This window comes from Lampetra fluviatilis, chromosome 10 (genome assembly GCF_964198595.1).
Source record: "Lampetra fluviatilis chromosome 10, kcLamFluv1.1, whole genome shotgun sequence".
Classification (NCBI taxonomy): Eukaryota; Metazoa; Chordata; class Hyperoartia; order Petromyzontiformes; family Petromyzontidae; genus Lampetra; species Lampetra fluviatilis.
Window position 1 is genome coordinate 16,008,530 of NC_136284.1, and position 27,199 is coordinate 16,035,728.

A 27,199-nucleotide genomic window follows, 5' to 3' on the forward strand; every position below is an offset into this window, starting at 1 on the left:
CAATTTCTTTTGGAAAGAACATTTTGCAAGTGGCAGGAAACCGGCATGGCTGGAGAACAGTTGGCACAAAGAGGAGAACATGCGGGCGCTGTCAGCCCAACAGTGTGGCACCTTTGAGCGACGTGGAGAACTGGAAGGCCTTGCCCTGGTGCTGGTGAACAGTGCTCATCACGTCGGGATCGGCGCGGAAGTGCTCGATGTCGTTGAGCCAGAAGTTGGCCGGCGACACGACAAGGCAGCCGTGCTCGGGAAGGAAGCGCTGCAGCGCTCGCAGCCCAGGCAGCAGCGCCGCCACGCGGAAGCAGTAGTCGTCGAGGCTACGTGGGCCCTCGCTGCCAACACAAACATGGCGCTAACACGGTGCTAGCATGCGCGTCGCCCCGCATGCCGGCCCGCATGCCAGCCCCAACCGAGACCTCTGATGATGAAGAAATTACTTTCATAATTGTATTTTCAAATTGTGGTATCAGAATCGCATTGTGTCACGATCAAAATTCGCTTTTGGAAACTGTCAGAGTAAGCAGAGCACCACCGTGTGTCTGAGAACGGGAAGATGCTGTTGCTGAAGTCACGTGGTTATTCACGAGGGCACAACTTTTAAAGCCTTTCAATGACTTGTCAAGAAACATTTAGCACCAGTCACCGTTAATACCTGCGTCACGACACCAGGCAGTTGAAGAAATCAGGCGCATTCCAGATCTAGTTACACGGATTCTAGATTTGATCAAATAGAATAAACCCATACTGTGGGCACACACAGCTGTCCGGTGAGAGGAGCTAGCACCAGGTTGGCAGGGGGTGGCACCTGGTGGTTTGCTGGTGGTTGTGGATCTCCTCCAGCAGCTCGAACACCTTGGAGAGGGGCCCCCTGAAAGCGTCGACAGGGATGAGGCCTCGCTCCCAGGGGAACACAGTGGCCTTCAGCACCACCTGCTGCACGTACGCCACTGGCCTGCCCACATACTACACACAGACGCACACGGATCCCCCCCGACAGCCTTGAACAGACTTTTGCGGAAAGTACTACTGGCGAGCGCTTACAAAGAGACTGCTCATTTGCGGGAGATGGATTTTGGGAATGCAGGACCGTGAGCGATATCAAAGACATGGGGAGGCCTGCAGAAATTAAAGGTGACGATGAAAAATCTCTTTGAACAGGTTACTGCGTTCACGTTTTTCTAAGGAAATAATGCCACTGCGATCCCGTGGGAGGTCATAGCGTTGTCTCCCTGTGAGATTGGCTGTTAAAATACTGCTTCTACTTGCACTAAATGTGATACGTAGCAGGAAAACATTTATAAAAAAGTGGAGAAACTCTACCTCCGGTAACGTTTGGCCAATGATCGCAACTTCATCTGTGCCAGGCTTACGCATAGGAATATCCACGGGACGCGGGGGGTGAACTCGCAGCAAGAGGAAGCGCAGGCTCACGCTGCGCTTGGACCGACGACCTGCGCTGCGTTTCGTGTTGTTGGGAGTGACGGGCACGGTGGGGTGGGGCATGCTCACTTACCCAGGAGGGCCTCTCCTCCGAGTCGGAGGCCCCAGAGGCCGCGTACTGCTCGTCCGGGGGAGAATAGTCCTGCACAGGGGTCACGAACTCCACGGGGCCCGTGCCGGGCAGGGGCAGCTTCAGCAGAGGGGAGCTGTGTGCACAAAACAAAAACTGCGATTCTCCCTAGAGCCTAAACAGACAGTTGGGGCAAGTGGTGGAGAGCACCTATTAGCGCTGGCACGATGCACGAGGGGGAGGGTGACCAGCAACATGCCTGGCCGTCCTTGTCTCCCAAATGCTGAGGTTTACACAGCACCAGGCACTCCGTTGATGTCGAGTCAACCGACGGGAGCCCCACGACTGGTTCCGATATTCGTCATAGATGTTAGCCACGCGAGCGAAAATCAAACTTGGGTCTCCAGGTTCATAGTGCAGTGCGCTAACCATTACGCTACCACTCGGTAATCACACACACAAGTACATTTATGTACACGCACGTTCACACCACCACACACGAACATGCAAAACACATATACACGCACACATATATTATTCACTAATAGGGAAGGGGGTAATAAAATAACTGAGTGCAACTTTATTTAATTGCTAAAACAACCGCAATCCACACCAACACAGGAGTTGAAGTCTGTTCCCCCCAACAACGCCCGTCAAATCCTCAACACTCGTACGGTTTTAAAAAGTAAAGAATACAATAGGCGACGTTTCAGGCAATGGCCCTTCTTCATCCTATATAAATGATGGAGGGCAATGTCCGGAAACATTGCCAATTGTATACGTTTCCTTTTAAGGCCACATTATCGCCAAGTAATTTATTCTGAAAACCCTGTCGAGCCGGCCCACACGCAGCCACGATGTGGTTATCAGCTTCCCTGGATAAGTGTGGGTGGCTCCAGTCATGCACCAGGCATGGTGACATCAAAGTGTGCCAAATCCTGCTCGGATTAAAACCCAAGCGGGCAGCCAGTCCTGCAGACGGGGTGACGTGACGCTCGCATGGCTCATCTGCCTCCAGCACCCATGGAAGGTGCACTTTCATAAGGCAGACCCCCTAGCGTGCTTGGGTTTGGGTGGTGACAACCGAGTAGCTAAAATTTATGGCATACTTTTAACACCGTTTAATAAAAGCAGAAAAATACTTAAATTACATTTAATCAGAGTGTGGTTAAGGTAGTCATGTTTAAAAACGTATGCTTAATTCGTTTTAAAATGTGGCATAATTATCGAGAGATGTCATGATGCCATGGCCCACACCCTGCACACTGCATTGATCTACGACCTCACGACTTATTCCAAGATTAGCCAAAGAGAACTAGACCGCAAGTCCTGACGAAGAGAATTCAGCGGGTCCATTGTCGGCCTGCATTTTCAGAACTGCTCAGCATTGCCTGGCCCTATTTAGTCACACACGTCTCTCATCGAAAACCAGCTATTCCCCAGGTGCACCCGACCCTGACCCAGGGAACTCTTTCCAAAGTGTGCTGGCACGGGGGAGCCAGCCCAGCAATAGCCCTCACATCAAAGGGCACGGAGAGGGAGGGGTAGGGGCACGGAGCGAGATAAGGCGATGCTGTTCACTGCCTGACCCTGACCTTGGTTCACGTCCACAGTGTGTGCGACCCCTGCCATGGGAACGTGCATTACAAAGACGTGGAGAAGAGTTAGGCAAGCCGCGACTCGGGACGGCCCTGATTTAACCTGGTCATGAAAAGAAGGCACATGGGCGGCAGTGGTCCAGCTCGTGCCTCACAGCATTAAGGGATTGGGTTCGATTCATAACTAGGGAGCCTTTCTGTGTGACGTTTGTACTTAGCCCCCCTGTTGCACACAGGTTTCTTTCAGTGTCCTTCCGAGCTAAAAACACACACACAATGTAACTGGTATTAGCCAAACATCCCAATGCTGAAAATAACCTGCAAACTATTAATTCGAGATTACTCACAGCAGCAGCAGCATCGCCCCCAACTGTGAAAGCTTGGCAGAACCCTGCTGAAAGAGTCCTCAGACTCAATGAGGCTTTCCTGGGTAAACAATGGCGATGCTAATATTTGTATTATTGTTTCTGCATTACGATGTTTTACAGTGGTCTCTCACTCTCAATACTTCATGTTTCTCATTCGTCTTTCCTCTATTGTCTCTCTTAGTCCATTTAGTTATTTGCTACTTATCTACCCAAGTCCACATTCTGTTTCTCCCATCTCTACTGCTACCTTTCAATGTCCCCTTTTATTTATTTCATCTCTCACACCTCCCCTTGTCTGATTTATCTCGTGATGTCTTTCCCCCCCTCTTGATTGTATTCCCAATGTGCCATCAGCATCACGTCATTGAATTCAAACATTTCCATTCTGAATTCTCGCAGGAATCGGTGCATCACCCCGTGGGAGAGAATGGGAGGCGACTTCACACAAACATTCCTGAGGTCCCTTTGGCCGCCTCTTATCCACATGAGGGTGGTGCCACCTCCTCACGTGCCTTGCCTCAGAGGCGTTCATAACATGCACACCAGACCAAATAAACGGAATTTAAAACCATTTTTTTGTGCAGTCATTTAGCGATGGGGGCGAGACCCTCAACGTGCTACACCTAATTGCCCTGTAGGGCAGGAAGCTTTAAGAGTAGAGACCAAGATTTCGGCTTTACTGGCTCAGTGCTGTGACATTGCGCGAGTGCCGTGCGTCGCCCAGCCACGCCGCGTCGCCTTGCCCGTGTCCCCCGTCGGCGTGCTCACCAGCAGGCGAGCACGCAGATGAAGGTGAAGGCGATGATGGGCACGGGGTAGGAGGCGCACATGAGCCCGTGTGAGTAGAAGCCCAGGGAGATCTTCTCCTTCAGTTTCTCCGCCAGCATCATGGTGCAGTGGTCTCTACTCTTCCCTTCAGTTGACTCTCATCATCTGCTCCACACAAACACAGAATTCCCCCGTTTAGTCTCCAACGATGTCACAGACATGAGCACCAAACATTGAACACAACATTGGTGCATTAATACACTCTGGCAGATCGCTTGACTTCTAACTTTAAGGTATTTTTTTTCACTAATGAACTTTCAATCTCATATCTGACAACCTGGGACAGCCCACACCATAGAGAGCTGCTTATTTTCCAGGTCGTATTTTCCTTTCCAAAGAAAATGGCACGGGATGCAAATCCGGATGACAGAGCCAAGCAGTACGAATGGGATGCTGAAACAGGAGCACTTTGAGCGCGATTGCACTGCTCTCATTCCTACAGCATTGAGATTTTAGAGCTCCATTAAGTGATGACCAAGTAAAATAGTGGCAGCACAAAAGATGGTGCTGAGGAAGCCTTCAATTGTGCCAGCAACCAGTCATTAGTTCATCACCAATAAGTGGTGTAGCGTGATAATGCATGAACTTAAGTGGCATATCTACCAAAATATTGGTTTGATACAAATTCAGGTACGGCAGTAAAAGTTGCACCCCATGCATGAAAATCATGTTTCTGTACCAAATGCAGGTGCATATGTATAAATGTCAACACATGGACACTAATACAAACCCAGCACAGGTAATTTATGCACACGAACGCAGTGCGTGCTTTGGCAAAACCCAGATAAAGTCCATGTGTGAAAAGCAAACACACCGTGCTTTTTAAGTTTTTTTATGTACAGTATTTATGTTTAAATTAAATTCTGCAAGCGAAAAGTACAATTACTCCTCATTCCAGCACACTAACCCACATACCGGTGACCAGCAATCAACTCTGACCATTCTTGCTTTGAGAGAGCAGAGGGCGAGCCTTGACACACACGCTGTGATTACATCACTGTCGTTTAGTGGCACTTGACACACGATGTTGGCTCCGTATGCACAAGTGTGACATTTAATTAAAACACTTACTCTCCACCCAAACACTAAATGAATACAGCTTGCAAACCTGCTACGGCCCCGAGCTCAAGGCATATGCACACAACAAGTATGCCAATGCTGATTTGCATCATCATTGGGATAGCCCGACAACAAGGTCGGGCTGATCCAGCTGTTACCTGGAATGCGACTTCTGAGTAGACAGCCCAGACCCAGTGCAGCCTGAATCTGCCTTCAAATGTGTGGGGACACAGCTTTAGTTTGAGAGGCCTGGTGGTGCAGCTAGGAGGCCCAGTGGGAGGGAACGGTCTGAATGAGGGGACAGGAGGTCCAATGAGGGTAGGGACCAGAAGGCCCAATCAGGTGGAATCAGAAGTGGCTAATTGTGGGAGTGGGGTCAGAAAAACCGAGGCAGGCATTGGGAGGTCTCAAAGGGGGTGGGTGGGAAGGCTCACAAGAGAGGTGGGGGGGGAGGCTCACAGGGGGTAGGTTGGGAGGCCTCAGAGGGGGGAGGCCTCACAGGGCGTGGAGGGGAGGCCCACAGTGGGGCTGGGCTGAATGGAATATACGTTCCAATCATTTTTCCGACTTAAAAATCCAACTCCACCCTCAGAGGAGTAAATGGGCATCACGAGACAGGACCTGTCAAGCTTGTAAAGTTAATATTTGTGTTGCAGGTTTACGATCCTTTCGCCCAAACGCATGTTGAGCTTGGAACACTACGACACAATGAGACTCTTATTCACAGGTGCCGAACAACCCTATCATTGTGCCGATGCTGTGGTGGCGAGATGTTAATTCCCTCGCCTGGTATACAGGAGGTTGTATGTTCGATCTCAACCCTGACGCCTGTATAATTGGAGTGTGCATGTTCTCCCCGTGGTTGAGTGGATTTTCCTTTGGGTCCTCCGGTATTTCCCTCCACATTTAGAAACATGCTTCCAGAATATTTGGCTGCTTTAAGTTTCAACATGATAAGCCACTTCGAGATATAATTTGTGGCCAAGTTGCTTCTGAAAAAGAGCTATGTAGCTCAGTGGGCCTTATCTGGTAAAAAAAGTAACAAAGAATAGTTGCTTTCAATCTAACATTGCGAAAAATATCCTTGACAAAACACTGTTCATTCTGAGGCATATTCACATACGCACTCTCCTCAATACAAGGCACAGACAGGTCGGGGCAATGGGTCAGGGTGCACACGTGCAAATTACAAACTTGACTTCTCAAAGTAAACTATACTTATCTTATCGGGAACATTGCAAAGCGATATCAACTGCACAAGGACGTAAAATATTACGCGCCAATTTGTTTTCCTGCTGAAACCCCAAGGCCAGCTCGACAAGACCTTGATCTGCTTTGTAATACCGTGCCACATTATCGTGCAGGGCGAACGCGACAGTAGAATTGTGTGCAGAGACACAGCAATGCGAGTCCAGGGACATTGAACAGTTCTGTCAATCCGCACATGGACATTGTAATCGATATTTCATAGTTATCATAATAATGCACATGTGGTGTCATTTTGCAGGTAATTATCTATCAAAGGTGTATTACTTTCATGTTCGTAGGATAAGCCAGGGTTTGACACACACAGAACTGAATACACCATCGCTAAACCAGCGTGGATGAAAGTTCAGTTTGTCCGAGTACGTCCAATACCGTGAAAATTTTACGAGCATTTCACGAATAAAAACGGACAAATGATTTATATCTGAATTAGAGCCCTCACTTCTCGACTAACTACGGCCAAATAAAAAATCTGCTTAATAATTACATTTATTCAAATCTTTAAAATGTCTAAACTGTACATTCAATCTCATGGAACTGTCAAAAATACTCGCTATAAGGGGCCTGTTTAGAAGCAATTATTTATACAGCACGTTTGTGCTAAAAGCTCAACACTTGTATCAACAACAGTGGCCTTCAAATGATAAGTATATAATCGGCAATGTTTAGGCCAATGCCGATTCTTTATAGCACATGGATCGTCCTCATGGGACCTCCTTTGCCGGTACCAAAATATACTAATAGGATTTTTTACCCTTTTTTCTGGCAACAAAACTGACACCTTTTGCAAGGAATCATGTTTACATTAACCACAATACTTGCAGTCAAATGCAAACAAAACACAATACTCTGATAATTTATGCATGAGACTAGGCCCTAACAAAAGCTGTCTCTGGTGTGGACCAATCAGTTTCAAGAACAATGCATAAATTGTGTTTTTTGTTTGCATTTGACTGCAAGTATTGTGGTTAATGTAAACCTGATTCCTTGCAAAAGGTGTCAGTTTTGTTGCCAGAAAAAAGGGGAAAAACCCTATTAGTTTATGGATCGTCCTGTGAAGGGCCACTGCCCTTAAAGTAACAAAAGGCAAATCGAATTATCCGGCTTCACAGCAAATGCCGAAGACTGTATACACTCTGTCACATTGATTATTCTTATTCGTTTGAATCTTAAGGCGAGCGCGGTGGCGCTAGGGTTGCCACCTCTGAAACTGGGACACTTTACGTGAAGAATATCTCGCAATACCGGAAGAGGGGAGGGCTACGTGTAAACGCATTGCCTGGAGAGGTTCATTACGCAACTGACAGCAACCGGGCCTTGTGATGCCCCAGGAAGACAACTTTCCTTGGGCAGCAACCTCAAAAAGCGGACGTCTGTAAAACCAGGGCGAGTAGCACGCTATGGCGGTGCACGCTTTTGGAAACAAGGGTGAGTGGATCACGTGGAGATTTGTGAAACTCACAAACCCGCTCGACTGCGAGATGGCCAGACATCAGCAGTGACAGCAGGTGGGAGCGTGGACCGGTCCATCTGGATGTCTGCTCTCCGGCGGCCTGGTACGCACACTCTTCCCACACGAAACAAAAGTCCCATTAATATGCAATGTTAGCCGGGAAGGTATCGGGATAAAACGTATCGCGATTCAGGCGAAGCGCCCACAACTTTAATTCAACTAAGACACGTAGCATTCCCAGGAGTCAATAAAAAGTCCATGACTCCGAGCCGCACGAGGGCAGCCTTTGCATGTGCCTGTTGTTATGGCTCAGTGGATGGGCCACGCCGCAGGCAGCCAGGCCAAAGCTGGAGAGGAGATCACCCACCGCGACAGCCCTGGCAGTGCAGCTCACCACGGCTTCGCGCCCTGCGCAGCCTCCCAGCTTCACGGCGCCCCGGGAGGCGGCTCGTGCCTCGCTGCGTGGCACGGGAGACGGCTGCCTCCCCCCGTGCCTCTCCCCGTGCCTCCCCCCGTGTGCCTCACCCGGTGCCTCCCCCCGTGTGCCTCACCCCGTGTCTCACCCCGTGCCTCTCCCCGTGTCTCACCCCGTGCCTCTCCCCGTGTCTCACCCCGTGCCTCCCCCCGTGTGCCTCTCCCCGTGCCTCCCCCCGTGTGCCTCACCCCGTGACTCTCCCCGTGCCTCCCCCCGTGTGCCTCTCTCCGTGTGCCTCACCCCGTGACTCTCCCCGTGCCTCCCCGCAGCGCCGCTCTCAGCTCCAATGGGCGCGAGATGCGCGCGATGGGTCCCGCGGCTTCCAGCAGTGGACCCCGGTCGCCGTGGAAACGGATGGATCTGGGATCTCTAGGGGGTCCGCGTCTCCTCGCTGCCGGTGCCAGGTCTCTCTCTCTCTGTCTGTCCGGGGTCTTTCTCCCTGAAGCGGGAACCTCCCGGGTGTTCGCCTTTAGCTGCACATGGCGAGTCCCGCTCTACCCACGCAGGCGGGCGGGCAGGCAGGGCGCTTCCCGTCTCCGCCTTTGCTACCCGTCTCCAAGGGGTCCTCCGTGTCTCTATCCCCGCCCGTGCGTCTCCGCCCCCGTCTCTGTGCAGGCGTCCCCAGTGGTGGTGGTGGCGGCCGCGGGCGACTGTGAGGAGGAGGAGGACGACGCTCCCGGGATCCCGACTCGCCGCGCTTCTCCTTCCCCGCGTGGGGCGAGGTCGCGTCACGTGACCGCGATCTCCCTTGACCCGTGACCCGCGGCCTACGGAGGCTGCAACGCGATTTGTTGAACGGACGGCTCACCTCGCCTGTTACGGAATACTAAGTATTGAATTAATAGTTTTAAGTTTCACTGACAACGTTTACCATAACAAATAACGTGCATATATATTATACGCACATTGTTCTAAAACACCTCATGTTAACTGCACTGGCGCGGCTGGTTTCTGCATTGCACTGCCTTGTGCCGAGAATGTCGAGCAATGGGAGAGCGCTCACACTCGCGTTTTGATCGGCAACCTAGCAATGGGAGAGCGCTCACACTCGCGTTTTGATCGGCAACCTAGCAATGAGAGGGCGCTCACACTCGCGTTTTGATCGGCAACCTAGCAATGAGAGGGCGCTCACACTCGCGTTTTGATCGGCAACCTAGCAATGAGAGAGCGCTCACACTCGCGTTTTGATCGGCAACCTATCAATGAGAGGGCGCTCACACTCGCGTTTTGATCGGCAACCTAGCAATGAGAGAGCGCTCACACTCGCGTTTTGATCGGCAACCTAGCAATGAGAGGGCGCTCACACTCGCGTTTTGATCGGCAACCTAGCAATGAGAGAGCGCTCACACTCGCGTTTTGATCGGCAACCTAGCAATGAGAGGGCGCTCACACTCGCGTTTTGATCGGCAATCTATCAATGAGAGGGCGCTCACACTCGCGTTTTGATCGGCAACCTAGCAATGAGAGAGCGCTCACACTCGCGTTTTGATCGGCAACCTAGCAATGAGAGGGCGCTCACACTCGCGTTTTGATCGGCAACCTAGCAATGGGAGAGCGCTCACACTCGCGTTTTGATCGACAACCGAGCAATGGGAGAGCGCTCACACTCGCGTTTTGATCGACAACCTAGCAATGGGAGAGCGCTCACACTCGCGTTTTGATCGACAACCGAGCAATGGGAGAGCGCTCACACTCGCGTTTTGATCGACAACCGAGCAATGGGAGAGCGCTCACACTCGCGTTTTGATCGGCAACCTAGCAATGGGAGAGCGCTCACACTCGCGTTTTGATCGGCAACCTAGCAATGGGAGAGCGCTCACACTCGCGTTTTGATCGGCAACCTAGCAATGAGAGAGCGCTCACACTCGCGTTTTGATCGGCAACCTAGCAATGGGAGAGCGCTCACACTTGCGTTTTGATCGGCAACCTAGCAATGGGAGAGCGCTCACACTCGCGTTTTGATCGGCAACCTAGCAATGGGAGAGCGCTCACACTCGCGTTTTGATCGGCAACCTAGCAATGAGAGAGCGCTCACACACGCGTTTTGATCGGCAACCTAGCAATGGGAGAGCGCTCACACTCGCGTTTTGATCGGCAACCTAGCAATGGGAGAGCGCTCACACTCGCGTTTTGATCGACAACCGAGCAATGGGAGAGCGCTCACACTCGCGTTTTGATCGACAACCTAGCAATGGGAGAGCGCTCACACTCGCGTTTTGATCGGCAACCTAGCAATGGGAGAGCGCTCACACTCGCGTTTTGATCGGCAACCTAGCAATGAGAGAGCGCTCACACTCGCGTTTTGATCGGCAACCTAGCAATGGGAGAGCGCTCACACTTGCGTTTTGATCGGCAACCTAGCAATGGGAGAGCGCTCACACTCGCGTTTTGATCGGCAACCTAGCAATGGGAGAGCGCTCACACTCGCGTTTTGATCGGCAACCTAGCAATGAGAGAGCGCTCACACTCGCGTTTTGATCGGCAACCTAGCAATGAGAGAGCGCTCACACTCGCGTTTTGATCGGCAACCTAGCAATGGGAGAGCGCTCACACTCGCGTTTTGATCGGCAACCTAGCAATGAGAGAGCGCTCACACTCGCGTTTTGATCGGCAACCTAGCAATGGGAGAGCGCTCACACTCGCGTTTTGATCGGCAACCTAGCAATGAGAGAGCGCTCACACTCGCGTTTTGATCGGCAACCTAGCAATGAGAGAGCGCTCACACTCGCGTTTTGATCGGCAACCTAGCAATGGGAGAGCGCTCACACTCGCGTTTTGATCGGCAACCTAGCAATGGGAGAACGCTCACACTCGCATTTTGATCGGCAACCTAGCAATGAGAGAGCGCTCACACTCGCGTTTTGATCGGCAACCTAGCAATGGGAGAGCGCTCACACTCGCGTTTTGATCGGCAACCTAGCAATGGGAGAGCGCTCACACTCGCGTTTTGATCGGCAACCTAGCAATGGGAGAGCGCTCACACTCGCGTTTTGATCGGCAACCTAGCAATGGGAGAGCGCTCACACTCGCGTTTTGATCGGCAACCTAGCAATGAGAGAGCGCTCACACTCGCGTTTTGATCGGCAACCTAGCAATGGGAGAGCGCTCACACTTGCGTTTTGATCGGCAACCTAGCAATGGGAGAGCGCTCACACTCGCGTTTTGATCGGCAACCTAGCAATGGGAGAGCGCTCACACTTGCGTTTTGATCGGCAACCTAGCAATGAGAGAGCGCTCACACTCGCGTTTTGATCGGCAACCTAGCAATGGGAGAGCGCTCACACTCGCGTTTTGATCGGCAACCTAGCAATGGGAGAGCGCTCACAATCGCATTTTGATCGGCAACCTAGCAATGAGAGAGCGCTCACACTCGCGTTTTGATCGGCAACCTAGCAATGGGAGAACGCTCACACTCGCATTTTGATCGGCAACCTAGCAATGAGAGAGCGCTCACACTCGCGTTTTGATCGGCAACCTAGCAATGGAAGAGCGCTCAAGAGGTAATCGGTAACGGAGCAATGAGATCGCGCTCACGCGAAATAATCGGCCGTCTAGCAATACGAGAGGGTTCACACTCATTCTTCTCCCCAGCAACGGAGGCTTTCCGTGGAGCCACCGGTCAGCCCTGGCTCACGGGGCGTTCGCTCATGCCCCTCTGCTGCCTCCACAGTCGGTAAACTCTCCCCTTGCTATCATGCATGTGGTCGACTGCCTCCCTGCCCCTGTTTAAGTCCAGGCTCAAGCCCTCTCGTCTCTCTCTCTCCAATATCAACACGCCCACTCTGTGCAGTATCTTCACATACGGTTGCATTGAGAAGACACACAAACACAAATTGTCGTCCTGCATTCCATCAAAGATGGGATTTGGAGCTCTACTACAATTAAAATATTTGCCCTTGTTTATTTGAGCACCAAATAATTCCACTATTTTTAGTAATGCCCCAACACCTCAAAATAAACTATTCCCAATAACATCAAAGTGTTCAGAAAGCATGCATGTAATTTGCATTTTAATCATGCTGTACAAGACAAGAGAAATAATAACATTTTCAATCAGAACCTCCTCAGGACTGGTATTATTACAATTATGTCTTTTTAAAATGTATTGATATTCAGGAATTATATCATTTAAAACAGGATTTTAAAGCATTTAGAATTAATAAATTGTAAACAACTGTATTAAATAAATCTAAATAAAGGCAACAAAAACTATTTAAGCAGTTTAGTTGTTGCTTGAATAAGACGTTTCAAATGTTCTTGGTTCTTTCGGTAAAGTCACGTAGAAGGGAAATAATAAAATAAAACATAATAAAATAATTCTCACGTTTCGGCCACAACGCAAGCAGCCGTCCTCAGGTGAAGAACAGGTCTGTCGGAAAGACAGTGTCTGAAGGCCCAGGTTAGAATGATCAGACATTAATTACAAGACCACATTTTAAAATCAATAAATAATTTCAAAATATTAGTGCAAGGTACGCAGCAGTGGTAGGCACCATGATGGGGAGTGGGCTGGAATAAAGGGCATGCAAGATGCGACGATTTGAAACAGAATCTCAAAGCCGTTATTCCTGATCAGAGTTTCATGTAGGGGAGTCTTGAGCGAGGCCGATCACGCCCTCAGAAAATTATAAAGAGCCAGACTCACGTCTGGTAATTAAGCAAAAGGCACAAAACAAAACATGATGACGAGAACTGACAGAAAACACGACGAGTTACGAGTGGGGAGATAGCTCAGGACAAAACAGCACGGATATCATTCACATACAACTTTTACAGTAAAGTGTATCCAGGAAAACATTTTAAAATAGTTTTACAACATGATACCCTAATATCCCCATTTGGGTAAAAACAAAAGTATAGTAGGTAATTTCATAACCTAAGCACAAAACAGCCAAACACATTATTAAACAAACAGCAATGTCTTAATTGCACTTTAAAACACTACACAGCACTGAGGTTTACATATTTAGCTCAGAACTACACGTTAAAAATAGTTGAGCAAGAAAAGATGATCGATTAAGCACTTTGCGTTGAAAACGTGGCTGTCAGACTTTTCAGCAGTGGTGTTGCACGGTCATGTCCAGGTATTCAGTACAGTGTGCGTTGTGTTTTCTCCCATTATCCAAATATATATATTACTAAATTTTCCCTTTGGTGACGTAAGTGCTCAGTAAAATTATATATATTATTCAGAAGAAGTTACTACCCTTAGGTAACTCGGTCTTACATATACACTTTTTTTTACGGAAAATGTATTAGCAGATCATTTTTACTGACAAAATTCAAGTGATTAGTGCCCACAGGCCCTCTACCACTGTCTGCCTCTGGTTCGTGTTCCCCGCATGCCTACACTGACATTACTCCACCACCGAACCCCCCCACCACCACCCTCGTGCTCAGAGCAGCGCTCAGGGCGAGAGTCGCTGGTAGACCCAGCCGCTGACGGCCTCGTGCGTGAGGAGCCCGTCGGGCTGCATGTCCTCCTGTGCGCGCCGGAACACGATGCGGTCATGTACGCGGTTCGTCTGGCCCTGCCAGAACTCCAGCGTGTCCGGGACGAGCAGGTATCCACCCCTGTATCCAGTCCCAATGTTCAGCGTAGAAAACAGAAGACTCGGGGTTATGTGCAGTCTCACAGACATCATCATTACTGAAACTATTACAGTCCATTGGAAGTGAGCAACAGTTTGTAATCAAAGTGTGGTTTCCAGGGTTGGGCTGCACTGCTTACTACAGGCAACTGCCGTAATTGAGTTAGGTATTCTCACGTAGTCTACATTTTTGTACACTGTTTGCCTTGCAGCCTTTCGAAATCATCATATTTTGATTGATCAACGCCCATAGAACGTGGTCAGGAAGGCGCAATGTTTCACAGACAATTATAGTCGGCAGTTGTTTCAAATTAGGGAGCAATGCTGCTCTATGCATTTACCCAAAAAGGTAAGTTTTGAGTACATTTTAAGTTTGGACTGAAATGGCGGAACACTGGGCCTATTGTTACAGCCACTCTACTTTTTTTTTTAATCTTTGACCATTGTGATATTATTTACAGACTTCATGTAGGATCAGTGCTAAATAAACGGGTTCCATTGTCCCACTCCGCACTCCGTTTTGCCCACCAATGCCTGCTACAGAACCCATCAATGTAAACGTTAAACTCTAATCAGATCCCATTGAATAGTACTTGGCCATCTTCATCCTCAGAGTGTTACAAAATAAGTCTGCTCACTAAATATCTTATGGATCATTTAATCCCCCAGGCCGGTTCCCTTGTCCTAAGAAGGTCCTCCCTGTTGCTGCTCAAAGTCCCCGCCCCCCCACCCCACGTGAGAACCACATGACCTACGTGTGGCGGCTGCTGATCTCTGGATTAACCGAGAAAAACTTTTTGGGATCAAAACCTTAACCATTCTTGTCCTACTTTAATCACTTTTGGACCTCAGATTTTATTTCAAGTCTATGTACAATTGATCGCTCTGCTCTGCAGACTTAAAGTAATAATTTCTGTTATTCATGATTTATTGTTATGTGATGTGTTCTTTTAGCCTTGTATTTTTTGGGATAGTTGTACCATGCATGACCTTGCCATTCGGTACTTGACCATGTACAGTTGTTTTTGCAAGGTTTTGTTCACGTTTTTTGCTGTAACCAGGCTTATATTGTGTAACCAGGTCCCCATCGGAAAGGGGCATATATTGCCCAATGGGTTTTACCTGTGCCGAAATAATCCTAAACATACTCCTTTTTCAATTAACGTCATGGGACCTTTAACGTCCACTGTCAAGCATTCTGCCCAGTATTAACCAGGGCAGCAGCAGGGTTCAAACCACGAACCTCTGAAAATCACAGCATACGTGTTACCGATCAGCCATATCGCTGCACGTAACAGGTCTCCCACACAGCTATACCATAACATGCAGCGCAATCCAGTACTGGGATTGCTTGCATTGCTCAGCATTTGTGTATTTAAATAAATACAAAAGACACATGTCTGAATGATAGGTGCCAGCATGGCTCACCAGAAAGATGGCTTAGGCAGCTTCTCCGCATCCTTGTACTGCTCCTCCAACTCTGCGTTCTTCTTCGTGAGGATCTGAGACATCCAGTGAATACACAACTCATAAACGCTACACATAACACACGTGTATGTGTTCAATGTGCATTTGCACACGTGCCAGTATGAGCCATCACTGCTCTATGGATGTGCCATAAACTCTTCCCTCTCTTCCTTCCCCATTCAATCAGCTCCCTTCACCTGTGCTGTCCACTCGAGCAATGTAGGATTACATTCTTCATGCTGTCCCGCAATGGATGCCAAGTTCAAAGATTTAAATAAAATGCCCCTTAATTATACCGACCTTGTGTTCCATACTAATAACTATAACTGTCACTACCATGTGGAGCATTTTCAGATATGGTTGTATTTAGATGCATTGAAATTCTAACTTTATCGTCCCGCATTGAGCACTGAAGTGTGAGGCTGTGAGCCATACTTCTCTGCTGGGGATGACGGAGCTTTGCTTGCTTATTGTGGCTCCGATCTGGCTGGACTTCGGCCGAGACTGGAAGTACTCCTCCGACTCGTGCTCTGAGAGGCGCTGCACCCGGCCCTCCACTCGCACCTCCACACACACACACGCACAAGCACATCGACACCAAGGGTTTGCGCCACACGCTGCCACGGCAAACACTTAAGATCAACATAGCGCACGATGGCGGAAATCTGGCCAGTACCAGGCACGGCCACCTTTGTCTCACCAGCACCGATGTTCACAAATCACCCCGGCTACTCGTAGGAGCATTAGTCAAAAATGAAGGAGGCTCAGGCCAGATTTAAACCGCTGCTAGGCACGGCCAGAAATGAACCTGAGTTGCCAGGATTGTGGAACGGTATGCTAATCACACTGCCGCTGTATTAGTAATCGTGGGAATTTGCTGTGGGTTGTGGTGTAATAAGATTCGTTCCTGTGCATGGGTAGGAGCTGTGTTTATATTGTTCCAGGTATCAGTTGGGATATGCTATGAGCTGTTTATGTCTACTGCTATAGTCTGTTTCATGTGACCTTGTGAGAGGTGATATGGCTTTGAGCACAGGGACCACTGATGGGCAGTGACACGAGTAACTGTGCATCGCTAAGGGCACTCACCGAGCGGTTGAGAGGCTCCCAGTAGAAGACCAGAGCAGCAAAGGGATTCGAATCCTGCAAGCAAAATGTAATGACTCGGTTATCGAGTGTTTAATTACTTTAGAAAATACAGACAGACCTCGCCGATCACGGGGATTATGTTCCTGAATAATGCTCGTTGGGCAAAACCGTCTTTGACAAATAATTGACCTGTTGAGAAAAATAGGGTTGTGTTCCTCAGTCCAAAATCATCACCCCCCCCCCTCTCTTTGTTTAACTTATAATTCTACAAGATTTACTTTGTTTTTTATACAAAGTATGCTGAGTCGCTCTCAATTTCTTATGTATATTATTTATAACTGTGCATTTTTACGTGTCACATTATTACACAAAAACCCTACACAAAAACACACATGGTAAATAATGTTCACAGTCGATTAATTCACACATTCCAATGGATGCAGCTCTCTCTTGGCACTACTTTTCAACACGGAGATGCGGAGATGAGAATCTTGGCAGCGTCAAAGCGTGTATTGCTGCAACATCACCCCGTGTTCCGGAAAACTGATCTGATATGGTAAACGATGTATATCCTAAACATGCGTTTGATAAAAACCGAGTTGGGCAAGGTTTTTCTGTACAGTTTTATTGTGACATAAATCAAATTACTTGGTGATAATGCATTGGCAGTGGTGCACAAGCACAACATACTAACCACATTCAATCCTAAGATATTTTATTTGGAATCACCTGGGCTAAATTGACTGCAAACGTCACAGCAGTGACAGCAGATACAGAAGCAACAAGTCAATTCAGGTTTACCCCAATATGCCTGCCAACAATGGAATCACATTATAGCCAGCCCTGCTGCTTGTGTTGGCGGTACATATAATTCACCAAGCTTTGTGACTAGTCTTATTAGGGACTAGAATTATGGTACTCCGAGAACCTCATCTCAAGTAACTCACACCATTTGAGATGTGATGTGGACCTACCAGATCACCAGCTTTACGACTCAAGTAGTTTGTGTACAGCTTGAAACCATCCTTTCCAAAGCCTTTCAGCAGCATCATGCGAGCAGATGGCTTCCCATCTCTGCTCCAAGCACACACAAGCACAGTATGAACAAACACGTCATGTTAATGTAAAAGTGCATTAAATGTCTCATATTAATGAGCATGTGTAAGAAAAGGTGTCAGGAATGATGTATTCAGCCATCATCCATGATTTATCTACTGCTGAATGAAGGCCTTCCGAAGTCATTGCCATCCTTTAGTTTCTTGGTCCTGCACAAGAGCTGGTCTCAGTGCTCCATCTTATGAACATTATTGCTCAACCTCCCTCCCACCTTGTAAAATAAGGATGCTCCATATCCACAAAAGAAGTTCAACATACATGCATACATGGTGGTTTTGTGGACATGTCACTTATCCAGGCTGCGCCAAGTAAAAGACGCATGCAAGGGGAAGGGTGTGAAGAGGGTGGCGTGCATGAACACGGCAACAAAGATCCCCCATATAGCCTTAACAGACTGTAGGGGCAAGTGCTGTTAGCGAGCACCTATGAAGGCCGGAACGGTACACAAGGGGGTGGGTGGCCAGCACCACGCCTGACCGCCTTTGTCTCCCTAGTGGCAATGTTTACACACTGCACCAGGTACTCATTTGAGGCTGAGTCGACCTAGGGGAGGCCCAGGACCAGTTCAGATAATCGTCACGCGGGAATCGAACCCGTGTCGCCGGATTCATAGCGCAGCGCGCTACCCGCTACACACACACACCGGACGTGGGCACTTTTGGGGACCCACCTGGTGCTGGTGGCCACGCACACAGCATTCGCCTCTCCAATCTCCTTACACTTTGTGGCTGCCACGAACCAATCCTCAAACTGCTGGATGGGGTCCAAGGAGGACAGGTGCGACTCCTCAAAAGTCTGCTTGACAACGTAACACAAAACTACAACTTAACACGAAGGCTTTTGATAGGTTAGGTCACGTGATGATCTCGTCAAATGTATGAAGTGTACCTCTCCACCACCTGACAGCCAAACAATTCAAAATGTTACATCACTTCTAACTACAATTAGCATTATATTGCTAAATATGGCTGTGAGAATTGGGTCTTTAAGGGGATAAACGTTAAAACACGGAAAAATGCAATTGAATTGGCTGTCGGGTGGTGGAGGGTCTCACAAAATACATTTGGACAGATCATTACGTGGCCTAACCAAAAAATATATTACGGATTACACAACTCTAACACAACACATGACACCACAACTACAGCTACTCTATTTATGATGCACTGATGCACCAATTCATAATTTACGGGTGCAGTTTCGGTGCTGGACAGAAGCGTTACTGGCACGACTATGCCAATCTATCAAGGAAGGATTCAGGTAATATTTTAGCATTGGGATGATTGGCCAATAGCAGTAGTATTGTGTGTTTTATCAGCATTAATACTTTACTAGAGACAGAGTTGAGCGAACATACCCTTTTTTTGCCCGGTTAAAGTTAGTTCAGCAAACTAAATTCGAAGCTTTCGTGACTGCAGGAATTACTCTTTGGTTCTTTCGGTAAAGTCACGTAGAAAGAAATTAAATAATAGAATACGACGTTTCGATTGCAACACAAGCAACCATCATCAGCAAGTGGAAGTGGTGCTTGTGGATTCGGAACCAGGATCACGTCAACCACACCGCTAAACAACCCCACAATCTCACCAACATAAATTAGCAATATCTGTTCCACATCTCCGTCTGTCCACGTTAACATTTTAAAGTGTTTGTCCACCCAACTCATCGGAGCTGAGCGCAGAGCGGACACCGCATCGCGAGGTGGTGCTGTCAATCATCCCAGTCAACCACAGACCCTGGGGCCGGCCCGTGACCTCCTCCTCCTGCCAGTAGCGAGAGCACTTCCACAATGGCTTCACATTTCATCTCGCCTGGCACACTTGAGTGGCGTCACTCCCGTGTATGTGCGTGCGATGTGTGTATTGTGTGCCTTAAATCCCCAAGACCCTTCGTTACAATGTGTGCACGCGTGGGGTGGGTGATCTGTACGAGCCGTGTGCGAGGAGGTCCTACCTCCTCGTCGCCCCGGTAAGGTTTCCTCATCGCGGACACCCGCTCCCCCACGCTGCTCTGCTCCCCCACGGACATCCTCCACCTCCTCCCCGAGGCGCCGAGAGAGGCACGCGGAGACAATGGCCAGTGACCAACAGAGCCGGCCTGCCACAGCCAGCCACGCGGGGCTACCGCTCCCACACTCGGCGCTGCCCTCACGCTCAGGGCTGCCCTCACACTCGGCGCTGCCCTCACGCTCAGGGCTCTCCCGCTCAGGGCCGCCACACTCGGCGCTGCCCTCACTCCCACGCTCATGCACGTGGCCGGGCTGCACGTGGATCTCAGCCGGTGTCACCTTCGACTCCGGGTCACGGCGCGGGGTCAAGGGGGCGTGACGTCATCGGCAAGTGAGGACCCCGCGTGCACGCCGGGGTCAGGGGTCATCGCGAACGGAAGTTACGTCACCGCTCCTCTTGAGCCGCCGCCGCCATCTTACGTGGGGTGTGAGAGGCGGAGAGAAGCGGAAGCGTTTGTCGCGGGGCGCGGCGGGGGGTCGGTCGCCCGCCCTTTGGTGAGCCCCACGCGAGCCCCACGCGAGCCCCGTGTGCGTTCGCGCGCCGGGCTGGACGCGCGAGGTCGCCCTCGTAGTCAATGGGGACAGGGAACGCGAGCCACTCCCCCCTCGTCCCCACAATCGTACACACACGCGCACCATTCGGTGACGACGTCGCAGCTGCGGTCGCAGTGCTGCACAAATGACACTGCACAAAATGGGACAAATATATGCTGTGTAGACAGTCCGTGTGAACGGTGTGATTGGCGACATCTGGAGCAATGCACTCGTTCGTAACGGCCGAGCGCGCGTAAGTGGGAGTGACGTCATTGTTTCGACGATTGACGTCACGAGGCGGTGAGGTTGAGACGGGTGACATCAGGCGGGGACGCGTCGCCTTCCCTGAGGCTGCTCCTGCTTGCTATTGTGAGTGAGAGGCTGCTGCTGCTGTTGTGAGGCTTCTACTGTTGCGAGTGAGAGGCTGCTGCTGCTGTTGTGAGGCTACTTCAGCTCCCGCTCCGCCGGAGTCTGCGCGCGCTGTGTGACTACAGCCACCTCGGCCACCCCCGAGTTCAATTCCCGCCAACGGCAACATCGGCGGTGAGTGATATCTGAACCGGTCCTGGGCCTCCCCTAGGTCCACTCGGTGTTTGTAATAAACATCAGCACTGAGGAGACAAAGGCGGTCGGGGTTGGTACTGGTCACGCGACCCCCTCCTGTGCCGCGCTGTCCCGGCTGCTACAACTCGCTGAGAGCCCTTGTCCCAGCTGTCGGTGTGGCCTACACGGCGGAGCTTTGTCTTTGTACCACGCTCGGGGTGTCCGCGATGTTCACAATGCGAAATAACAAATAACCAAATAACGATCATCGCGATGTCAGTTTCGCATAACTTTGTAGTTGTAGAACACTTATTGTTATTATTATATTGTTCTGCGTTGTCCTGAACAGCGAGGCTTAGCCGAGGGCAATGCAGCTGCATGCAATCTGCCAGGTGGTGATGATGAACAACTTTGCCGGTCATTGGTTTGGTCAACATCTTTAGGACCTTCTTGCCAGTATCCTTCATGATGAAAAATAAGAATAGGTTTTACCCTTTCTAGCAATGAAACAGGTATTATGTGGGTCTTGCGGTAAAGTCACGTGGATAGGTTGAAAGAAAATAACAAACTACGACGTTTCGATCACAACACCAGCGATTGCCGTCAGGAGGAGAAAATAGGAGATCTGCTGAGGCAGACTGTTGTAAAGGTTTAGAATGGGCGTAGCCCAAGGGGCATACACGAAGTGGGCGGGGCTAGGCGATGTTAACGCGAGAAATTAGCATGTCACCTAAGCCCACTGGCTTGCATGCCCACTGGCTATCAATAAAGATTCGTTCATGAAGCAATCCATATATATAGACACAGACACAATTTCAACCGAGTAGATGGTACAAACTGAGCAATCATTGGAAAGACGTTATTAACCAATTTAAGTTATAACTGGCTGATGTCTCCATCCTACCTTCCGATGTTGGTAGTTATTTTCGACTCTCTGGTGTTACATTAGCAGGTTAAATGTCTCACTAACACAGCCACCGTCGCTCGTGTCCTCGATGTGGCGGTGGCTCTGCGACCTTACATTGACATGCTAATCTCTCACTTTAACATCACTAGCTTATGACCCTTGGGCTACACCCATTTGAAACCTTTAAAACATCCTGCCTCAGCAGCTTTTCTGCTATTTTTTCTCCTGATGACGATTGCTTGTGTTGCGATCGAAGCGTCGTAGTTTTTTCGTAATTTTTTGTTATTTTCTTTGAACCTATCTTCATGACTTTACCAAAAGACCCCAGAATATGAATTCCTGCAGTCACGAAAGCTTTAAGTCAAGGTGTTAACGTGTTCAAACGACAAATAGATACCTTTTGCTAGGCATCAAGTCTGCATTAACTACACATACTTGTGGCAGAACATGCTCTGATTATAATATAATGCATTGTCTTGGAAACTGATTGGCCTACACCAGAGACAGCCTTCTTTATGGCCTTGTCTCACCAGTGTTAGACCAGAGAACGCCACAACACACTCACTCACCCACTCATCCTCTCACTCACCACACTGCAGGTCACAACACTTCCCTCGCACTGCTGCACTGTGGAAATCCCTCCCATTGTCTCTTTTCCCCTGAGCTCAATTCTTATCTAATACAACTTTGAAAGTGCTATGTGTTGCTGGCCGTTTGACCTTTTTGGCCTCTGGGCGTGTGTGCTTTTATAAGGGAGGAAGTCATGGCGTGTAGGATCCCCGCCGAGCAGGTGCTGGCTGCCTGGCAGCAGCAGCACGTTGCCACCGCCTGCCCCTCCGACGGCGCGGCCCGGCGTGCCGACGCACGCCGCGGGCACCTTCGCCTCCTCCACGTGGGGCTGGCGGCGGGGGCGCTAGCGGAGTCTGCGGCGGCGCGGCTCTTCGGCGAGCACGCCAACCGCTACGCTGCCGTCCTCGACGCACCCGACGACAGGAACGGGCTCAACAACTACGCGGAGAGCGCGCTGCAGCTGGCGGCGGGGCCAGCCGGCGAGAGCGACCGGTGGCGGTCGGCGCTCGGCTCCGACGGCGTCTTTCAGCTGGAGTGCGTCAAGGCCTTCGTGAGCGCCAGCGACGGCACCCGTGACGGACGCGATACTAGCAGAGTGGAGGACTGCGTCGCGGGTTCCACGGGCGCGCCAGAACACCGGCGCCCCCGCGACCCGACTACCAGCACGCTAGCACCTACAGGGCCCTCGCCGTGCTCTACAGACACCAAGACATTTGTCGCTGGTGCCGTGTGCTCCGACTCGTGTAAGGAAGACGGAGCGTCTGTGGTGAATGCGGAGGCTCCCTCGTCCCTTTTGCCAGGGTTGTATAAACAGGCACCTAGGTTACCGGCGTTTCCATTTCATAACCCCACATTGTGGATTAATCAGGCGGCAGCTACGACCGCGACCAGCGCTGCGATGAAGCGCAAGGGCCTGTACGTGTTCAACGAAGACAATGGTGGAGCTCACCCCGGCGGATCGTCCACTTGCAATCCGAACAGCAGTCACGCGGAGAACGAGAGGGTCACCGACTGTGATGCCAGTGGACCAATTTCAAGCAACAGCTTCAAGTCGGCCAGGCAGCAGTTGGCCATTGAGCAGCAGAAAAAGTACTGTAACCAAAACAGAGCGTGTGCGCCTCAGGCGTCCGCAAAGAAATCTTTAGGAACCTCTAAGCCTAGAGGGCCTTACGGGAAGTTTGTATCCCCAGTACTCAGGGAGGATGGAAGCGAGAGCACGGGGCAGTGCACGCGGGGACAGAACGGTGAGCCGTCAGAAATAATTGACGAGCGCTTGAAAAACATTGACCCCAAGATGGTGGAGCTCATCAACAACGAGGTCATGGACCACGGGCCCCCTGTGAGCTGGGATGACATCGCGGGGCTGGATTTTGCAAAGGCGACCATCAAAGAGATCGTGGTCTGGCCCATGCTGCGGCCAGACATTTTCACGGGACTGCGGGGCCCACCGAAGGGCATCCTTCTGTTCGGGCCGCCGGGAACAGGCAAGACTCTGATCGGGAAGTGCATCGCCAGCCAGTCTGGTGCCACCTTCTTCAGCATCAGCGCCTCTTGCCTCACCTCTAAGTGGGTGGGCGAAGGCGAAAAGATGGTGCGTGCGCTGTTTGCCGTGGCGCGCTGCCGCCAGCCGTCCGTCATCTTTATCGACGAGATCGACTCGCTGTTGAGCCAGCGCGCGGACGGGGAGCACGACTCGTCTCGCCGCATCAAGACCGAGTTCCTGGTGCAGCTGGACGGCGCCACCACCGCGCGGGACGAGCGCGTGCTGCTTGTCGGCGCCACCAACCGGCCGCAGGAAATCGACGAGGCGGCACGGCGCCGGCTCGCCAAGCGCCTTTACGTGCCCCTGCCGGACGCGGCGGCACGGCGCTGCCTGCTGGAGCGGCTGCTGGCGCCGCAGAGCTGGCAGCTGAGCGCGGAGGAGCTGGCGGCCGTGGTGGAGCGCAGCGAGGGCTTCTCGGGGGCTGACGTGACGCAGCTGTGCCGCGAAGCGGCGCTCGGGCCAATCCGCGCCGTGCCGGACATTACCACGGTGGATGCCCTGCAGGTGAGGCCCATCCTTATACAAGACTTTGCCCAGGCTCTGCAGGTGGTGAGGCCGTCCGTCTCGCCCCGTGACCTCGACTTGTACGTCGAGTGGAACCGCACCTTCGGCTGTGGCCAGTGAATGCTCAGAGCTACAGCTTTGTGATGATGTACAATCTTCATGGCCTCTACAGCACAGGAGGGAAAACCGCTTGATATACACTTCATAAAATGAATACAACTGCGAAAATAAATAACAGTTTAATGTTTTCAATTCGCGATTGTGTATAAAACAAGGCGCTCGTGAACAGGTTTTCACTTAACTGTGGACGATGTATGACTATTGTCAAGCTATCAGTTCGAATCAGTGAATTACTTTAAATCTTTAATTTAACAAAACAGTTGACTTTTACCGCAGCTGTCGTGCTATATTCTTGACTCCCCAATGTCAGTTCTGTCGTTGGCACACTCGACTCACAATCAAAAGGTAAAAAAATTGGAATGCTGTTTAGAATGGACTCGGCTCAGTGCTACCGAGGTTGGTAATAACGACCACTTTGTTCAAAGCCAACCGTGTCATTCTATGGAGACTGTCTCCCAGAACAGGAACGTGGAATTTCCTCCACCACTGGCTAAATTCCGCCAACCGAGATGGGCATCGACTAACACCAGTTGAACAGGGAGACACTTTTGACCTGACGGTGGGATAGGTAGATGTCGAGTACCATCAAGGATGCCAAATGATTTAACAGTACATACCTTGCTAATGAGACTCATTTCGATAAAGCCCCACCCAACATTGCCTTTTTAATAGACTCTTCAGATACATTAATATTTGTCAAAGCTGATATGCTTATGTACGAAACATGTATTTCCCTGCAGAACATACAATCCCTATATACGGTGATTCTTCTTCCCGAAATTTTACAATCAAAAACACTTGACAAAAGTGAATGTTTTTTGGGAATTTGTCATGCAGGACAGTATTATTCATTTGCAATTGGTGTATTGTGGATTTGGCCACGTGGTATTTTAAAGAGAGCATTCAGTTATAAAGAGCTCTGACGACTTGTTGCTCTGGCTACAACCTCCGCCTTGTGTAGCTAACCTTTTGTGTTTGATTACTTCTCCAATTGCTGCAATGTAAAGAGCAATTTCCAGTTACTCAGGTACATGCTTTGAGATAAAAACCTTCATCTTAGGAGAGCATCACTGAGATTGCACGATTCATTTTGAAGATGGTTTTGCATAACCGGGGCAATAGTAGCTACGCATGCCTGTAATCCACCACTGGAGGCAAGGGTTCGTGGATCACACACAGTTGCTGTGAAACTCCTTTCCTGCGGCCGCCGAGGGCCATATCCTGGTTTGCAAGAAGGCGGTATAGCAACTGTGGACATATTTGCATCTGTTCTATCTGTATGGGATAGAACGTTGCTCCCACACGTCTGGATTGTCAGGGTGCTCTGATTTCGCATCACATGTATAAACACTCTTTAATTGGCTGAAAACATCTTGATATATAGAGTACCACAGAGCTTTGGCAATTGTTGATACTAGCTCACCCCCTCCCTGCCTCTCTATTTGTGATTCCTCGGGCATTACTAATTGTAGTGTTATTGAGATGCAATTTGCTTAAATGCCGTGTAAAACTAAAATGTATAACTCAGACTCCAAAGTTAGACGCCAACTTCTTGCACTGCCATCTTGCTCAAATTCTCACACATCGCCCTGCCTCCAAGTTCCGAACCCAATAATAGCAGCACTTTGACTATTAAACGACAGGGAAGTTATTTGAAAATTGTGTTTATGGAAACCCGAAAAGATGAATGCTTGGCAGTTGTAGGAGCCTTCAGGAATCTGCCCACTCTGAACATTCAGCTCATCAAGAAACCAGTGCAGTGGGTGAATTATGCGTTGATCAGTTTCATTCAGACGGCACTGATACGTATATTTATTTTTTGAACGTGCATTTGTCTTGCTTTTATGCTGAATGACCTCTAGATATGTTTACATTGTTGTTAGTCCATTATATGTGGCTTACAATATCCCCCACCATGTATACAAGTCATGTGTTGTTTTTTCGTATACGAGTGATTCTGCAGTACGGTGTTAATCCAATTGCCCCACGACAGAATGGACTGGTTTGTTTTGCGATGCGGACGTTCCCCCCCCATGTATTTTCTATTCCCCTGCTTTACGTTTGTAGGCAAAGATGTAAGTTTGAAAAATGAATAAAATTTTGAAAACAGTGCTTAAGATTGGAATATATTTTTGTGATAATTGTTTAAACTGAAATTGTAATTCGTTCATGTCCATTATAACTAGGTGAAAGTCTCAGACTAATGGGACAGATCATGGGATCTCCTTTACCAGTGTCAAAATATAATAGGTTTTCCCCTTTTTTCTGGCAACAAAACAGGTGTTAAGAAGTTAAAATACCAAACTGAAACCTTTTGCAAGGAATCATGTCTGCATTAACCACAGATACTTGTGGTGAAAATACAAAGAAAAAAACATGCTCTGACAGTATATGCATTGCATGTTTCTTGTTTGTATGTTCACCACAAATATCCGTGGTTAATGCAGACATGATTCCTTGCAAAAGGTTTCAGTTTGGTGTTTTAACATCTTAACACCTGTTTTGTTGCCAGAAAAAAGGGGAAAACCTATTCTTATAATGGGACAGAATTGCGATTATCAGAGAAAGTGTTGGGCTGTGGAAGAGTCGAGCATATGTAAGACTACAACGTGATGTTATTTGGATACCATATTCATGAGCCGTGATCTTT

General features: G+C 49.5%; 3 protein-coding genes across 11 annotated transcripts in view; 1 reads left to right on the top strand and 2 right to left on the bottom strand.

Moving 5' to 3' along the window:
* The window catches only part of SCAP (SREBF chaperone), a 30,330-nt gene extending 20,948 nt beyond the window's left edge, over positions 1-9,382 (bottom strand). For 2 of the 4 annotated variants that reach the window (XM_078860663.1, XM_078860662.1), the window contains exons 1-6: positions 8,798-9,381; positions 8,092-8,196; positions 4,245-4,409; positions 1,514-1,646; positions 806-963; positions 112-332 (exon numbers count right to left, since the gene is read on the bottom strand). In XM_078860663.1, coding sequence (XP_078716789.1) covers positions 112-332; positions 806-963; positions 1,514-1,646; positions 4,245-4,366 — 634 coding nt within the window. In that variant the 5' untranslated portion in view covers positions 4,367-4,409; positions 8,092-8,196; positions 8,798-9,381. Of the gene's footprint in view, positions 1-111; positions 333-805; positions 964-1,513; positions 1,647-4,244; positions 4,410-8,091; positions 8,197-8,745; positions 8,773-8,797 lie in introns of those variants that run through there. The other 2 variants (XM_078860660.1, XM_078860661.1) reach the window with 2 other exon arrangements.
* A 2,795-nt stretch (positions 9,383-12,177) lies between these two features.
* Positions 12,178-26,660, top strand: LOC144934638 (fidgetin-like protein 1). Of its 5 annotated transcripts, none has more exons than XM_078860667.1 (3): positions 20,659-20,745; positions 20,786-20,905; positions 22,566-26,660. In XM_078860667.1, the coding sequence occupies exon 3, from the start codon at positions 22,576-22,578 to the stop codon at positions 24,547-24,549; it is 1,974 nt and encodes a 657-aa protein (XP_078716793.1). In that variant the 5' UTR covers positions 20,659-20,745; positions 20,786-20,905; positions 22,566-22,575; the 3' UTR covers positions 24,550-26,660. The 5 variants fall into 5 exon arrangements, with proteins under 5 accessions (XP_078716791.1, XP_078716795.1, XP_078716794.1 ...); XM_078860666.1 differs by having other exon boundaries at positions 20,659-20,742; XM_078860665.1 differs by lacking the exons at positions 20,659-20,745; positions 20,786-20,905 and adding an exon at positions 12,178-12,230.
* On the bottom strand, positions 13,355-20,112 carry PNPO (pyridoxamine 5'-phosphate oxidase). Of its 2 annotated transcripts, none has more exons than XM_078860670.1 (7): positions 19,774-20,112; positions 18,491-18,618; positions 17,679-17,778; positions 16,705-16,758; positions 16,051-16,179; positions 15,577-15,650; positions 13,355-14,131 (listed from the first exon to the last, which is right to left on the bottom strand). In XM_078860670.1, exons 1-7 carry the CDS (start codon positions 20,065-20,067, stop codon positions 13,966-13,968), a joined length of 945 nt encoding a protein of 314 aa, XP_078716796.1. In that variant the 5' UTR covers positions 20,068-20,112; the 3' UTR covers positions 13,355-13,965. The 2 variants fall into 2 exon arrangements, with proteins under 2 accessions (XP_078716796.1, XP_078716798.1); XM_078860672.1 differs by having other exon boundaries at positions 18,491-18,615; positions 19,774-20,107.
* Positions 26,661-27,199: the final 539 nt, after the last annotated feature.

Coding starts and splice junctions, on each gene's coding strand:
- LOC144934638 (XM_078860665.1), top strand. CDS start 12,205: ATGCCCCTCTGCTGCCTCCACAGTCG. Junction 12,231..22,565: donor CTCTGCTGCCTCCACAGTCG/GTAAACTCTCCC, acceptor TGCTTTTATAAG/GGAGGAAGTCATGGCGTGTA.
- PNPO (XM_078860670.1), bottom strand. CDS start 20,067: ATGAGCGTGGGAGTGAGGGCAGCGCCGAGTGTGGCGGCCCTGAGCGGG. Junction 17,779..18,490: donor TGCGTGGCCACCAGCACCAG/GTGGGTCCCCAA, acceptor TGCTTGGAGCAG/AGATGGGAAGCCATCTGCTC. Junction 16,180..16,704: donor GGGAGCCTCTCAACCGCTCG/GTGAGTGCCCTT, acceptor GTGTGTGTGGAG/GTGCGAGTGGAGGGCCGGGT.